At 38.0% G+C, this 15080-nt stretch overlaps 1 protein-coding gene across 1 annotated transcript in view; it reads left to right on the forward strand.

Annotated features, from left to right (window-relative positions):
- The window catches only part of TINAG (tubulointerstitial nephritis antigen), a 53205-nt gene that overhangs the window by 16815 nt on the left and 21310 nt on the right, over positions 1-15080 (forward strand). The window contains exons 5-8 of the mRNA XM_075497281.1: positions 3446-3569; positions 5783-5933; positions 14364-14544; positions 15004-15049. Coding sequence (XP_075353396.1) covers positions 3446-3569; positions 5783-5933; positions 14364-14544; positions 15004-15049 — 502 coding nt within the window. The remainder of the gene's footprint in view (positions 1-3445; positions 3570-5782; positions 5934-14363; positions 14545-15003; positions 15050-15080) is intronic.

Raw genomic sequence — 15080 nt, forward strand, 5'->3', positions numbered from 1 at the left:
ATCATTTTCTACTGGTTTTTGGGGATGCTTGAGAAAAGCATTTTTGTGTAGAAGAGGCTCCTTACTCAATTGCATGGAAAAAAAGATTCCAGAAAGTAAAACCCTTCTGTGTTAATGACTTTACATCTACGGCAGAGTCTTAGTTCTCAGCAATGTTGAAAAGTTTGGTTGTGGAGTAGAGGCTTTTTAGTTGTTTCTTTGACTGACACATCCAACTACAAATATAGCTTCATAACATTACTTCAAATTAAATGGTATGACACAGCTATATTTTATCCTAGGGAAAACACAAACTTCTTCAAGTTGCTCATAGAGCTTGTAAAAGCTCTGCTATTAAAAGGCTGTACCTGCTCAATAAGGTGATGCTTATGTCTGCAAGGGTAGTTTAACATGATAGCACATTAGAATACCTAAAAGTCAATAATATGGAACAAGAACTAAATCTGAACTGAGGACCCTCTGCTGCAGAGTATGGCTAGACCGGAACATAGACCGACATCTAAATATACCACTAAAGCTGTTGTGACTCCTGAAAAGCTGAAGCTCCCAATAGCGTCATGTGTGTTATCTGAGAAGGCATTTCGAAAGTGTTTACTCACTGCAGGAGATAGTGAACTATCACTCAAGAACTTCAAGAACTTCAAGAACTTCCTCAAGAACTTCATTCTTGAAGTTCTACGTAGCACAAAAATAACCGCCACACCTTTAAAACACATTGTGATACACGTTTGGTGTTATTCTGTCAGTACACGTTCTGGCAAGAGGTACATTGCAATGGTGGGGTCTGCACCTGCTGGCAACAAGGTGCTTGCCTAAGTGCCATCTTACAAGACAATGGAATACATAGTTTAGTAATAAGGCACCATATTGGATAAAGTATCAAAGAACTCGTAAAGACAATGTGAAGGTATACAAAGTACACCAGCTGTTCCTGTTGTAAAAAAGTTCAGCAGTTGTAGATCTCCCTCTTGTAAACTGAAGGTCATGCATGCCCATTTTGTCTTCACAAAGCAAGTTATATCCAGAACTTTTTTCCTACATTAAAAAGAAATATTGCTTTCCCTCAGAAAAACTATTTCCACATTTGCAAATTCAGTAATCTTGTAATCGTCAGCCTTTTTTCTCTGATGGGCCATCTAACTTTTCTGAAGAAGTCATAGCTGAAGTACAAGTGTTCTTTTATACCCATTTACTTTCCTGCTTTGGCCAGACTGCTAGCTTCACTGCAGAGAATACATATGAAGGTTTAAAAATAGTTTGCCAGTCATTTTGCTGATTGCACTCTGCTGTCTGATGCTGGTCCATAGAGCATACATTGAGAAACAATTGTCTAGACTTACTATTTGTCACAGAACACCAGTGCTTCTCAATAGCAGGGTAGCAATTTCTCAGACAAGAAGATAATATTTCTGGCTACAGGTCAATCCTACATTTCTAAATGACAAGGCTGAGGGTTAATGAGGGATTTGCTCTGGGATTTACAATATGAGGCTATTAAATACATTGGCAGTAGTTTAGGAATACGTAAAGTAACCCATTGTCTCAGACCAAAGATCTGCTTAGAATTTTGCTTTTCTCAACTGCCTCATATGTAGCATTGTAAGCAGTCATTGCCCACATAAGTGTGCTAAACAACCTTTGCCAAATTTTGCTTGTTTACTGGTTGATAGTGAGCAGTCTTATCATGTAAAAGAAATGCTATTTGTCTGGGATTTCCCCTGTATGATTCATCTCCAAAGTAAATCTTGTGCTTGTGCTTGCTCATTAATAACGAAAATAATGATAATTTAGCAAGATATTCTTTAAATTAGCTATTGCTTTCTGTATATCATTTGAGGTTGCAAGTCCCAAGTACCTAACAAGCTTTTGAAAAAGCAAACTTTTGAAAGTGATTAATCAAAATATTGAGATTAATATTTTAGCAAGTTTTAAAAGATTACTGGCTTGTTATGGGTGGAGGTAAAACTTTCAAAAGCACTTAAGTGACTTAACAGCTTGCAGGACACTTTAATGGTATTTAGGACTTGCAGCCTGCATCTAACACAGTGAACCTAGAAGCACTTGAGAGTTACTGGGTCTAGGCATATGCACAGACTGTATCAATCTGTCTGTTGGGGCTGTATCCCATTCTAATGTCAGATACAGACCTGAGGTACAAGCTTCTTTTTTCCTTACCCACTTTTTCTCAACCATGGGTTTTCTGTGGGAAATCCAGGTGTAAAGCTGGATGGAGGCACCGCTGTTTCCCAATGTATGCAACAAAATGATCTGGATACAGCCAAAGTGGTAAAGTTCAGTTGCCCAAAGAGTCCTGAAATAGTTTGAAAGAACTGGCCTCAAGTGTTTAAATTATCTTAGGAAAAGGTCTGTAGTCTTATAAGTCACATAAGCAATTTAGGAAAATGGTGCAGCAGGGACACCCAGAATTAGAAGACTAAGTAAACTGGAGTAAAATAAAGGAATTTGAACAGGATAGAAGCCATTGTGCTTCAGGGTATGAGCCTGCTTATAAGAAAGAAGCATCAGGGAATGTTTTGCTTAGGAACAGGTTATCATATTTTGTATATTGTATTTTCCCCTGGAACAGATGTTATCAACAACGGTTTGAGACAAACTGATTAGACTAATATTGCAATTCTGTGTGGCCATTCCTATTTCCCTGCACAGCATAAGCAATCATTCCATAAAGTTCAACAGTAAAAAAAAATGGGTCAATGGTTTTGATATGTTGAACACAGAGCAGATTATTAGCAGCTGTACCAGATGGTTCTTGCATATGTGGATATTTGTGCAAATCTTGGAGGACATAAATTAAGGCTGAGAGATGAAGATGCCAAAAATGGCTGTCCAAATGGCTTTAGTGAGCAGGTCATGAATTCTCATCAACTCAGCATCAGATTGCAAAGCAGAAGGAAAATCACTGATTTTCCTTCTGGAACGAGAATAAGTGCTGGAGATTGAAAAACCTCTGTGTAAAAGACAAATCAATGATACACTGTACTGATGCCTCCTCCACGGTAACTAAAATTTCCTAGCTACAGCCACATGTCAAGGAGAATAGGGTAACAGGTACCTAACTTCACTGCTATTTGTAGCAGAAGGCTTTCTTTCCAAAAATGCCGACTGGGTCATAATTAACATGTTTCATAGGGAATTGTTGTTTGAGAGAGAAATCAGAGGGAAACTGGACAGGCTATTCAGGTTGGCAGTTGTGGAGCTCAGCTTTCCAGCTCAGCTAGTGAAGTGCCAGAACCCCCCTGCTCTCAGGGGGACCACAGCACCCAGCCACAGGGTAACCACCACAGGGATGCTCGGGAAGCCACAGGTGCCAATGCTTTAGGTTCCCTCAATTTAAAGATTAAGAATTTTAAAAACAAAATTAGGGTAAAACTTAAGACAAAATTAGGAATTGAAGCATATACAGATCTCCTACATTTTGTTTTAGGGAAACTCACTTCCAGAAGAAAAATTTCCTGCATTTTTTGCAGCCACTTATGCATGGCCTGAGTGGATTCATGATCCTCTGGATCAACGAAACTGTGGAGCATCCTGGGCTTTTTCAACTGCAAGTAATATTAATTCTTTTCTCCTTTTAAAAATATCATTCATGTTAGGTGTGTGATGAAAATTTGTTGTGATTAGTAATGAAATATTTTCAGCTTGCTGTTCACTTTTTATCAACAAATAGGAATATTTAAAATTGCTACAGCTTTCCCTCTAAGTTATCCCAAAGGCTTAAAAAGTCAATCTAAGCTGTGGAGCTCTTTGCTTTTCATAAGTTTGTGTAACATAGGGAGATTTTTTGGTGACAGAAAATAGAAAATGAATTGACTAATGCACTTTATCGTAACTGGTGGAGTAACTTTTAAAAAATCTGCATCCTTTGCTTGCACAACTGCATGCTTGACTTGAAAGCTTAAGACAGGTGGGCTTTATTTTTTAATATGTATTTATGTATTTGTGCATTTGCCATTGTCCAACCCGTGCTATTCAAGTAAATAAAGTATAATCTTTTCAATAATTTTATGAGAAGAAAACCCTGAAACTGCTCAGATATTTGTGGAAGAAACTATTTTCAAATCTGTAAGCAAAGAAATGTCAGTAATGCAATTCAACCTCATGTGCTACAACCTCTGGTTTTACGAAAAATGGACACAAGTGTTGGTGTCACTTTCTCCAAAGAAGCTACAGTGATCAGTTATATTCATTTTTCTTATGCTAATAAATCTCAGTACATATTGGGATGTATAAAGGTAGAGAAAAAAATTATGCAGTCAATCTTTATGACTTGATCCAGCCAGTGGGTCCTCACAGGTGCAGGTTTCTGCAACCACTTTTTAAAATCACAGCAGTAAGAGAAGGAAAGGAGAACCTAGGTCAGTTAATCCCAGCTCCCTGCCAAAGCCAGACTGAACACACTCTATTACCAATATGTCTTGTCCAGTGTAAAAGAGAAAACCCAGAGAGCTTCTAACAGCTCTCCTGACAGATTACTGCAGAGATGAATAGAGCTCACTGAGGGAAAGACTTTCCAGATATTCAGTCTAAATTTTACCTCTCATAAGTGAATCTTTTGATTTTAATTCACATAATTATTTTCAATGCTAAATATTATGAGATACCTTCCCATGTTGTTTAGGTGCATCTAATATTTTCAATCTGAATTTTGAACCCTTCTTTGTAAGATTAATTGTTGCTCAGTGAATAGCTGTAAGGCTGTAAAGCACTGCTGTATCATTTTTTCTTATCATGAGTAATTCCTATAAGTATTCCAAAACTCTTCAGTAAAGAGATTTTACACCTATGAAAATAAATTCGTTATCATGCGACACCTCACAAAAGCACAAAACACAGTCCTTGTCAGCTGCCATCAGCAGATTCACTCTTCTGAAGCCTTGTCCAAAGTTCACTGAAGTTAGTGTTGATTTTGATGGGGCTTTAGATTTCAAGGGATTCCTCTTTTTTATTCTCAGGTTCAAAAACGAAGGGCTAACAATAATAAAAATATAATTTAAGCACAGATAATGACTGGGATTTGGGCTTAATAATTGTTTCATTATCACTCGTTAAAGAAAGAAGTGGCTTAATTTCACCTACAACTTAGTTAACCTAGTCTGCCTTTAAATCAGTGCATAAATATATTAGTACTTAGAATTATGACTGTTTGATTGAGTTCAGATGTCTAAAGTGTCTATCTCAGAAGAAGAATTTTGTGTGATAAGGGAAGGAGGTCCAATGAATCCCACATTTACACATTAATATGAGCATTTCCAAATATTCTTTCCAGTAAAACCAATACATACTTTCAGTCTTGAATTTTCTTCTTTATAGGAGTGTTCATTTTTGCTTTTCTTTTTTCTCATATAAAGGAAGGAAAGGTAGAAAAGAAAGAAAAGAGATTTGGAGATTCAGGTGCAGGGAGGTGGGAGAGTATTTGCATCTTCTGCTGAAGTCAACCAGAGATGAATACGCATTTACAAACATGGTAGACACTGTCAGACTAAATTATGTAAATGCCTCATCTGATGTTTAGATATGTGGGACTTTATGATAACCAGTAAATCTATAGATTTATAATATTACAGTAAAGTTGCTCATGATGCTTTGGTTTCACAATCTTCTCTGTCAAAAGTCTGTACAGATTATATCTGTATTGTTTTGTAAAGATATCTGCACAGACAGAAAATATTGAGGTTTTATTTCAGTCCCTCTTTCACAATAACCAGTGTGAAGGTGTGAGTAATTATTTGGTTTTGATAATGGAAAATTTATTTCAAAACAGGCGTTGCAGCAGATAGAATAGCAATTCATTCCAAGGGTCAGATCACAGACAACCTTTCTGCCCAGAATTTGATCTCTTGTGATACCAGGAATCAACATGGTTGTAATGGTGGAAGTATTGATGGTGCTTGGAGATATCTGAAAACACATGGGTAAATATTTTATCTATCTCTTTAGATTATTTTAACTTGAACCAGTTGCTTAAGTTACAGTGTTGCTTGTGTTACAGTGATGATTTCTGACCTTTCAAAAAAGAGGCTCTGTCCTTGGTCAGATTAACTGTATTACTTCATCAAGACTATCACTCTCTCTCATTTCCACCTTCTTTAAGTCACCTTCATGAAGCACAGGGACTATAAAGCATTCCCAAAGAAATAAGTGAAACTATTTTGAATGAGGGCTCTCAGTGAGAAAACTCTGCAACCATGTAGCTCCCATTTAAGCCTCATTACATCTAGATGTTGTCATTAGCTGTACTACAACTGGGAAAATGGTATCCTCTCTAACAGAAAGACAAACAAGAAAGGATTTTTTTTATGTCAAAGACAATACCATAAGTGGACTCAAAACTTCTATGGTTCTTGGGATACAGGCTGTTCATGTCAAACAACCTTGAGTAAGCAGCCAGTTGCATGAGACAATGTTTTGAATATTCAAAAGGATCAAACATTGTCTTTCTATACAGCAAATTGTAATCATCCCATCCCAAGCTTGCGCCAGAATGCAACACTCTAGCAAGGACTATACCTAGATCCTTCTTCCTTCAGGTCGGACTAAGCAGTTAACAGCTCTCAAACTCCACATGAACAGTTAGAAGCTTTTTAAAATGACACATAATAATTTACAGAATTCCAGAATGACTTAGGTTGGAATGAACTTTTAGAGGTCACCTAGTCCAACATTCTGCTCAAAGCATGACTAACCCTGAAATTAGATGAGGATGCTCAGGCCATGGCCCCGGTCATATTTTGAGTATCTTCAAGGATGGAGGGTCCACAAACTTTCTTGGAGCAGGTCACTTTGTTTGACCACTCTTGTGGTCAAAGATTTTTTTCTTACACCTAATCAGCATTTTCCTTGGTACAACTTGTGACTTGTACCTTTCAGCTTTTCGCTGTGCATCCCCAAGAAAAGTCTTGTTCTGCCTCCTCTATGACCTCTCCTTATGTAGTTGAAGACAGTAATTAGATCTTCTTTTAGCTTTCTCTTCTCTGGGTTGAACAAATCCAGCTGCCTCAGCCCCTCCTTCCATAGCACATGCTTCAGCGCCCTAAGTGCCTTCCACCAGACTCACTCAGTTTTTCAGTTTCTTTACTGAGGATCCCATAACTGAACACAGTACTCCAGATGTAACCTCTCCAGTGACAATTTGAGGAGAATAATCACTTTTCACAATGTCTTGGTTACGTTCTTGCTAACACAACCCAGTATTGATTGTCCACGTTTGCTGAGAGGGCCCACGGCTGACCCACGTTCAATTTTCTGCTCATCAGGACCCCAGGTCCTTCTCTGTGAAACTGCTTTCTACGCAGGCAGTGCCCTGGCACTACTGCTGCATGGGCAGTTCTGGCTCAGAGGTAGGATTTGGCTTCTGCCAGCTCATTTCTCTAGCCTACTGTTGCTCTGAATGGCAGCCCTACATACTAATCACTGCCCACCAGTTTGGCATCCTCCACAAATTTACTGAGGGTGCCTTATGTCCCACACTCCAGATTGTTAATAGAGATACAAAACAGTGTTGCCACTGTGTTGACTCCTGAGGAATGCCACTAGTAAACAGACACCAGTCACTTCGAACTGTCGACCTTTCAGCATGCCAGTCCAGTTCAGTTACTGACCTTGTAAGCAACTTATCTAGTCCAACAAACTAGAAGAACACCACAGGAGACGATGCTGAAAATGTTGTTGAAGTTAAGGTAAATGATATCCGCTGCTTTTCTTATTCTCCGTGGAGCCAGTCATTTCATCATGATCAGATCATCTCATCATGGTGACACATAATTTGCCATGGTAAATCTGTGCTGCTGGTTCCCAGTCAACTCCTTGAACTTCATGTGCCTGGAAATGGCTTGCAGGAGAATTTGCAATAACCAGATTTTATATACTGTATAATTACATTCCGCTTTTTATCACATTATCAGAATTTTTTTTGTACTTTCTATTCCATACCAAAATCTATTTCCTCTCTCACTTTCATACACTCTCATCCCTTACTCTGTCTTTGATATACCTGATACTGACAGACAGAGAGATCTCAGGTGTGCTGTCTGTCAACTTTTAATTTTAGTTAAAAAACAAACAAACAAACCATGTAAAGAGCAAAAGAATGTCAGACATGATGCATCAGACGTCATAGTTGTCATGGCAGCCTGGGGATCCAGGTGAAGACCAAAGCGCTGTCATTCACACCAACACAGTATACAAAGCAATCATTCTGCTTTCTTCAAGTGTACCGAACTCTTTATGATCTGACAAGGATTTTGTATTGTTATGGGGAGAGTTTACATTGAGTGTTCCTCTGTCTTTCTGTCTCAGGGTTTAAACACTAAACTAGGTTTTGAGTGGGAGATCTTTTAGGTGAGTGACTACAGTGGGCAGTAATGAATTCCACTCAGCAAAGGCCCCTCAGCACCTCATGGGGGTAAAGGCAAAGGCTTAATTCATGAAGAAATGAAAGTTATAGCTTAACATTTTAAGCAACACTTTTCTGTAACTAGAACAGGCTCCTTTTAATCAGTACCTCATGCTCTTAAGAGACTAAATAAAACTCTTTCTCACTGGACTGTTTGCTTGCCTACCATGTTAAGGACAGGAGCACAAGAATTGCCAGTGTAGATAAGAGATCCATTTTAATGAGTATTATCTCCACAACAGTTGGAGCAAGCTATTTTTAGAGGAAAAGCCCTAAAGAACGCAGCAGTTGGACAACCTCCTAGTCTTCTGTTCCCTCTGACTGTTATCCCTGTATGGGCATAACCACCACGAGCCCATAATAATAAGATTCTTCCTATACCAGAAAGCTGTGGTTTTTTTACCTGAAGCAGTGTGGTTAGTGACGCAGCCTGTTATGCAGGGGCAGTTTAAGTATACAAGAGTTAGCTTATTTCTATAAGGAAAGCAAGGCAGGCTGAAGCTATATGAGGCACTTCGTTACCAACCTAGCTGTACCCACACAGGAGTTCGTGCTGGTGTAAACGCTTTAGTGAGAAGATTGCTCCCTGACTGACCCCAGAGTACCAGTGTGAAAGCAATGTGCAGAGCAAGCTTTCTGACTGATGTAAGCCTGGAAGCATACACACAGGGTACCTCAGCTCACCAGAGCACCCTTGTGAACTGTCTTTTCGCCTCCAAAGTCCCAAGTACTTGCATTATTGCTCAGTCACCTGAGATGCCTCATGGTATTCACCAGCCTTTTGCAGCTGACTGAGTAAAGGATCTGCAGGGCAGTTGTGAGAACCATCACAAAATTTTGGACTATCTAGATCTCTGATAAATCTCCGCAGTCCAAGACTATTTTCTATCATTCGTCCAGCTTTCTTCTCCCCATGGTGCCAGCTCCAATGTGTACAACATCACTGCGCTCTTACAGACCTTTGCCTGCTACCCGTTCTTACCCCCAATCATTAATTCGCCATCAAAGTACCACGCATGAAAATATATCTACTTACCTATTTTTATAAACAACATTTCTAAATCCTGATTTTCTTTCCTCACGTTCAAATGATATTTCAAATCCTCTTCCAACAACAGTTCCAGACACAAATAAACACCTTAAGGAAAATATTCAAATATCTGTGAGGACAGATATTGGAAGAACACAAGAACAGCTATGCTGGGTCTGAGCAAGGGTCCATCTAGCCCAATACTTTGTCTCTGACAGTGGACAAGAGCAAATAGTATAAAAACAAAAAGAATTAACCTTTTTGATTCACTGGACTGATAATTGAATCATTTTTGCAGCTGAAACCCCACAATCCATAACCCTTTACCTTTGACAATGAAAAAAATGGAAATTTATGGCATAAAAGTCTGAAGTGTCTTTTGAATGAGCCTGCTGTGCTTGCTTCCTCACACTTTCAGGTGACTTATTTTATGAGCCAGTATATTGCAATCATTTTTTTCATTATCTCCATGCCCTGCAAATAGGGAGAAAGCACATTGATTTTCTGTGTGGGCTTGTAAATTTTCACAGCAGGTGTTCAATGCTGTTTTAAAGCTTCTGGTTTTCTGATTTCTGAAGTGTGCTTACCTCAAGTTTTTGATAGATTTTCAGGAAAATCAAGTGGTGGCCTAAACTATACCCAGTGAAGTCAATGGAAGACTTCCATAAAGCTCAATGAGTTTAGGCCAGTGCTGAGACCTGACTTTTCAGAATCACTGAGCGCCCAATTAACAGTGAAATCTGCTGTAAGCAGAGCTGAATCACTGTTTAACTCTCACTCACTCTGTCTTCCTCCATTAATTAAAGAATAAATCTGTATTTTATTTATAATTATTATTAATTTTAGGCATTTCACAAGCCATAATTTTGGAGGGATCAATGTAATTTGAAAATATCTATTTTATCTGCTAAAGGGAAATGAAAAGCTTATAGTCTTTAAGAATGAGGAAGAAACTTTATGTTCAGGTAGTAAAAAGGTTATACATTTGAATGCAAATACTGCTTCTAATCAGGCTTGATCTGATTTGTAACTTGGGCTCTTAGCAGTTGCAGGGTATGATAAGGATATTATTGTTATTAATTTTGGCCAACTTGCTAATAACATAATCGAATGTTTTAGATTATGTTCTTATCTCACAATTCAAACATATAAATACAATTAAAAACCCAAAAATTTTCATTAGATTGAACACATAAACATGACTTCAGATGAGTTCTGCCAAGAATGTATGAACACACAGCAGACTTTTGCTGCTTCTTCCTGGGTGCTGCTTGCTCCCAGTAGTATTTTTGTATATGTGTTATGTATATGTGCACATAAACACATTCACATTTATTTCTGTTTTACTTCTATGACCCTTCTGGCAAGGTCTTCTCCTTGAAATGTTTTTAATGTTTACTGTTGTGCTGATGCTTCAGCATGTACAAACTCATGTTTCAGCAAAGAGCTGTTAAATTATGTTAATTGTGACTGCAGAAACTATGGTTAGAGAAAAGATTCAAAAGTGACTGTTAGTTCAGAATGAGTCATCATGTCTGGATTACCTCACAGCTCCAGTGTGCCAGTGCGGCATTTGGTGCTTCACTTCTATTGCTGTAGAAGTAAGACCCATCCATGAAGAATCTGTGACAACTCCAGTGGGACAATCCAACTGAAAGGAGGGGAAAAAAAATCCCTACCCCAGGAATGAATTTCTCCTCTCTTGTCTCCCTCTGAGGTGTTTCTAAGTACACTGAGGAACAGGTGTCATGCCATTCCTTACACTGGGTTGCAATCACCTACTCCTGCCCTGCTAATGCTAGATCGTGCCCTGAGGACTCTATTTGCTCACCTTATCTGCCTTGCAGGCCTGATTGCACTCAGCAGTAATCCTTTGGGTTTTTTTGAAAATCTGTGATCAGTGGTGACTGGAATGATTATGTATATAGAGATAGATACATTTTATAAACATTATATATGTATACATATATAAATCAAATGTTTCTTTCTACCCAGCAATAGAAACAAAGCATAATACATTTTAAAATGCATAATAACAACCCGCATATATTTGGCCTAAATACTTACCATTCCCCATTGGAAATCTGGGAATCCAGAATACCTTCAGACATTCAGAAGGGATTAAAAGGGGTTGCCAGTGAGTAGATTGAAGACCTAAGCAATAACAGCCTAACAACCTTAGACAGACAATCCCTTTTCATGTAGGCAGAATTATTGCTTTTTGCAGCTCCTGGGTATGTTGGTCTAGTTTGGGAAGAAAGAATTTGGTAAGCAAAAGGACATTCTCCTCAGGGTCAATTTTTCTACCACCAAATGCTAATGGGAAAATGCCATGTCTTATTCAAAGTAGCTGAAGCATATATGTGCTTATCTTGTAAAAATCCTGCCAACTAAGTATACACAGGCAAACATAATTATCGTCCAAATTGTGTGGAAATGCAGTTTTCAGTTCTTCAGATTCAGAAAGTTCAGTGTAATTGGCGAGTTACTTAAATACATATCCTTTTTATAGGATGACCTATTTTAAAATATTCTGCTTCAGTGAACTATTTAATTATGCTCTTTAAAAGAAACCCTCTCATAGGCCTCCATGGCATTATCACAGAAATGTGTATATTGTTTTGGAAACATCTAGCAGCATAATGTAGAAAACTAGGAGGTCCCAATATCTCATTAAAAGGGTAAAATAATAAGTGGAAGATTTGATGTGCCTTTATTTGGGTATTTCAGATTGTTAGTAAGTGCATTTTAAATATATGCTTTGTTTCCTTCACTTTATTGAACTAAAAAGGATGTTCAGTTAGTCAACAGTCAAAATGGCTGAACAATTCAGCATAACCTACTTGAAAGGAACAAGCTTACTGTATGAAGCAGCAGTTCATTTGATGTATTGTCAAGGTAAAGAATTAAAACCCCTCCTTACCTTTCCTTGAAACCACCTCTTTCATTGCCCCTCTCCATTCTTGGATGCAATGAGGGCTCTTAACCTGTGCTTCAAAGCTCATTTGATTTAGCACTTTGGAGATTTTCAAATCCAAAATTAGCATGGGTTTAAGTCTCAGGTGAGTTATCACAGCTCCTCTGCAATCACTCCTCTGACAACATCAGTATTAAATGCCTTCGAGTCTTTGAAGCCTGCAACTAGAAACGTGCCAGACAGATGAAATTTTCTTTGTTATTCAAAGATTTGTCTTTGTTTCATTTAAAACAATAAATAGAATTCACATATTTGCTATTGCACATTTCCTCCATGATTCTTTTCATAAATGGATTTTTGTGGTTTTGAAATCTTTGTTAGACTAGAAACTGTCCAGTGATTACTGGAATTAATATTTTAAAATTAACATCTTTGTAGAATACAGAATTTAATTTAAAAGTGTTAAAAGTGAGTCATATTTCCTGTAGATAAACTCTAAAACCTTGAAATTGAAAGCTTTAATGCAAATTTATAATAAGCAGTAGGAAAAATTTAACTGCTGTATGTGTGAGCAAAAACTCTCTCAGCATTTAGAAAACATTTTGAGATAGATGCTTTTCTAAGAAACAGCTAGGATGTTTTCAGGAGCTGTAGAGACCAGACACATACCCCTGTGATATCATGGCAAAATCTGTCATTTTAGTTTCCTTGAGGGGCTCATTGCTGTCAATAACCAGGAACTGACAGAAGGAGCCCCGTGGCCTGAGCCCCCTGGGATAGTCCCCAGCCTTTTGTGCACACTGGATGCCACGTGTTTATAAGTCACAAAGTTGGTCTCTGTTTGTCCTTTGGTCCACATTCACCTCCAGGCACAGACCTATCTTTGCATTAAGGAAGGAATAGCCTGAACGATACTGCAACATAGCAAAATTGTAAAATTACAATAAGTCCCACCTCTCTGATACCTACCCAGTCTCACCTGTTCTATGTCATATATTTTGTCAGTGTTTCAACCTGGGCAAAGTCCCTCCTGCCAGCATCACTCCAGATAATTTATTATTTTTACTTCCCCCTGTGAATCAAGATGGAGGAACCCAGTCACCAGCCCCTGTCCAAAGGCCTCCCCTATTACCGCTCTACGGTTGGATTGTTTGTTAACTTACCAAAAGCTCAGTGCTTAACTTCTTCTGAGGTTATGTTCTCACTTGTACTTACCTCCCCTGTATTTCTAGTGGTAGAGGTTCAGTTCTCTTTTAAGGAGGTACACTCCCTCCAGAAGTTTGTTGTTAGTATCAATTAAGCTATTGGTATTAATCACTAAGGGTTATACCTCTCTTGGGAAGAAGCACCACATTTACTCATATGCCAACAGGACACCGATTATTTGTACCCAAACCTTTAAAAAATGAATATAGGACTTTTTATCTCAACAAATATTCATAAAAATGTGAGCAAATATTCCCTTTATATTGTCAGAAAAATGGAAGGTCAGAGTCTTTTTAGCTAAAAGAAATAAAAAGACCTGTAGCTTTTCACCAGCATTCCTGTAGAAAATTTAGATAAAACTAGAAAATGGTTCATTTTCCTTAAAAATTTTCTGCTGCGAACATGCCCATTCCACAAGCCATTTTTGCTAAATGGATCCTGTTGACAACATTGTTAATTTATTGATCTTATTCAGTGTGAACTTTCATGCATCATTAACGAGTTGAATGTACTAGGTGACAAGTGCTGAAACACATTTTCTACCCTACCTCTCTTTGGAGAAGGGTGGGGAGAGGACTACTGCAACTGAAACTTAATCAGAAACACCAGGCACATGAATTGAAGCAAACGCCTTCCAGCTGAAGACATGAGACGTTCACACTTTTGAAGAAGGAGGGACTCCGTAAATTTACTTGAAATATGACAGTTGTAAAATAGTTAAAAGCTTGAAATAAAACTGCAAAAATGTTTAAGCAAGCTTCTTATGAACTTTTTTTTTTTTTTTAACATCTGAACAGGGTTGTATCCTATGCTTGTTATCCATCATTTTGGAACAATCACCTGGAGCCATCAGGTGAAAATCACTGTTATGTGTCAAGTGAATATGGAAAAAACTATACAAATGGGCCATGTCCCAATGCTTTAGAAGAATCCAATCGGTTATACCGGTGTGCCTCTCACTACAGGGTCTCCTCAAAAGTAAGTTCATGCTGCTCACCCATCATCTCACCCATTTTTCTCCTTTGGGGTTTGAAAATTATCTGGCATATGGAAATATGTTCACTTTACTTGAAGACTAGAGCTGTGAATTTTCCTTTATATCACCCTTGTATTTTCAGAAGAGTTTAAATTCCTTAAAGTTTCTCAGTTTTACATCAGCTCTTTAAAGCTGCTGCTTTGTGGTCCTATAGAAATTAGAGATAGAAAAGAAAGTATGCAGTCATCCCTGTGCATTAGTGCTTCTTAAACATGTTTCTGAAGGTTTTGTTCATTTGGTAAACCAAATATTCTCTAGCAGAAATACAAGTACAATGGTACATTTATACTATATATATATATATATATATGCAATGATAAATTAGTATGAGTTTTAATTTTGTTTAATAGAATATATTATATTCTCTTGCCCTCTCTGCTGCTGCTCTCTCCTCCCCTCAGGAAACTGATATAATGAAAGAAATCATGGACAAAGGACCAGTGCAAGGTATGGTAAGTTTGGAAGATGATAATACTAT

The sequence above is a fragment of the Mycteria americana genome, chromosome 3 (genome assembly GCF_035582795.1).
Source record: "Mycteria americana isolate JAX WOST 10 ecotype Jacksonville Zoo and Gardens chromosome 3, USCA_MyAme_1.0, whole genome shotgun sequence".
Classification (NCBI taxonomy): domain Eukaryota; kingdom Metazoa; phylum Chordata; class Aves; order Ciconiiformes; family Ciconiidae; genus Mycteria; species Mycteria americana.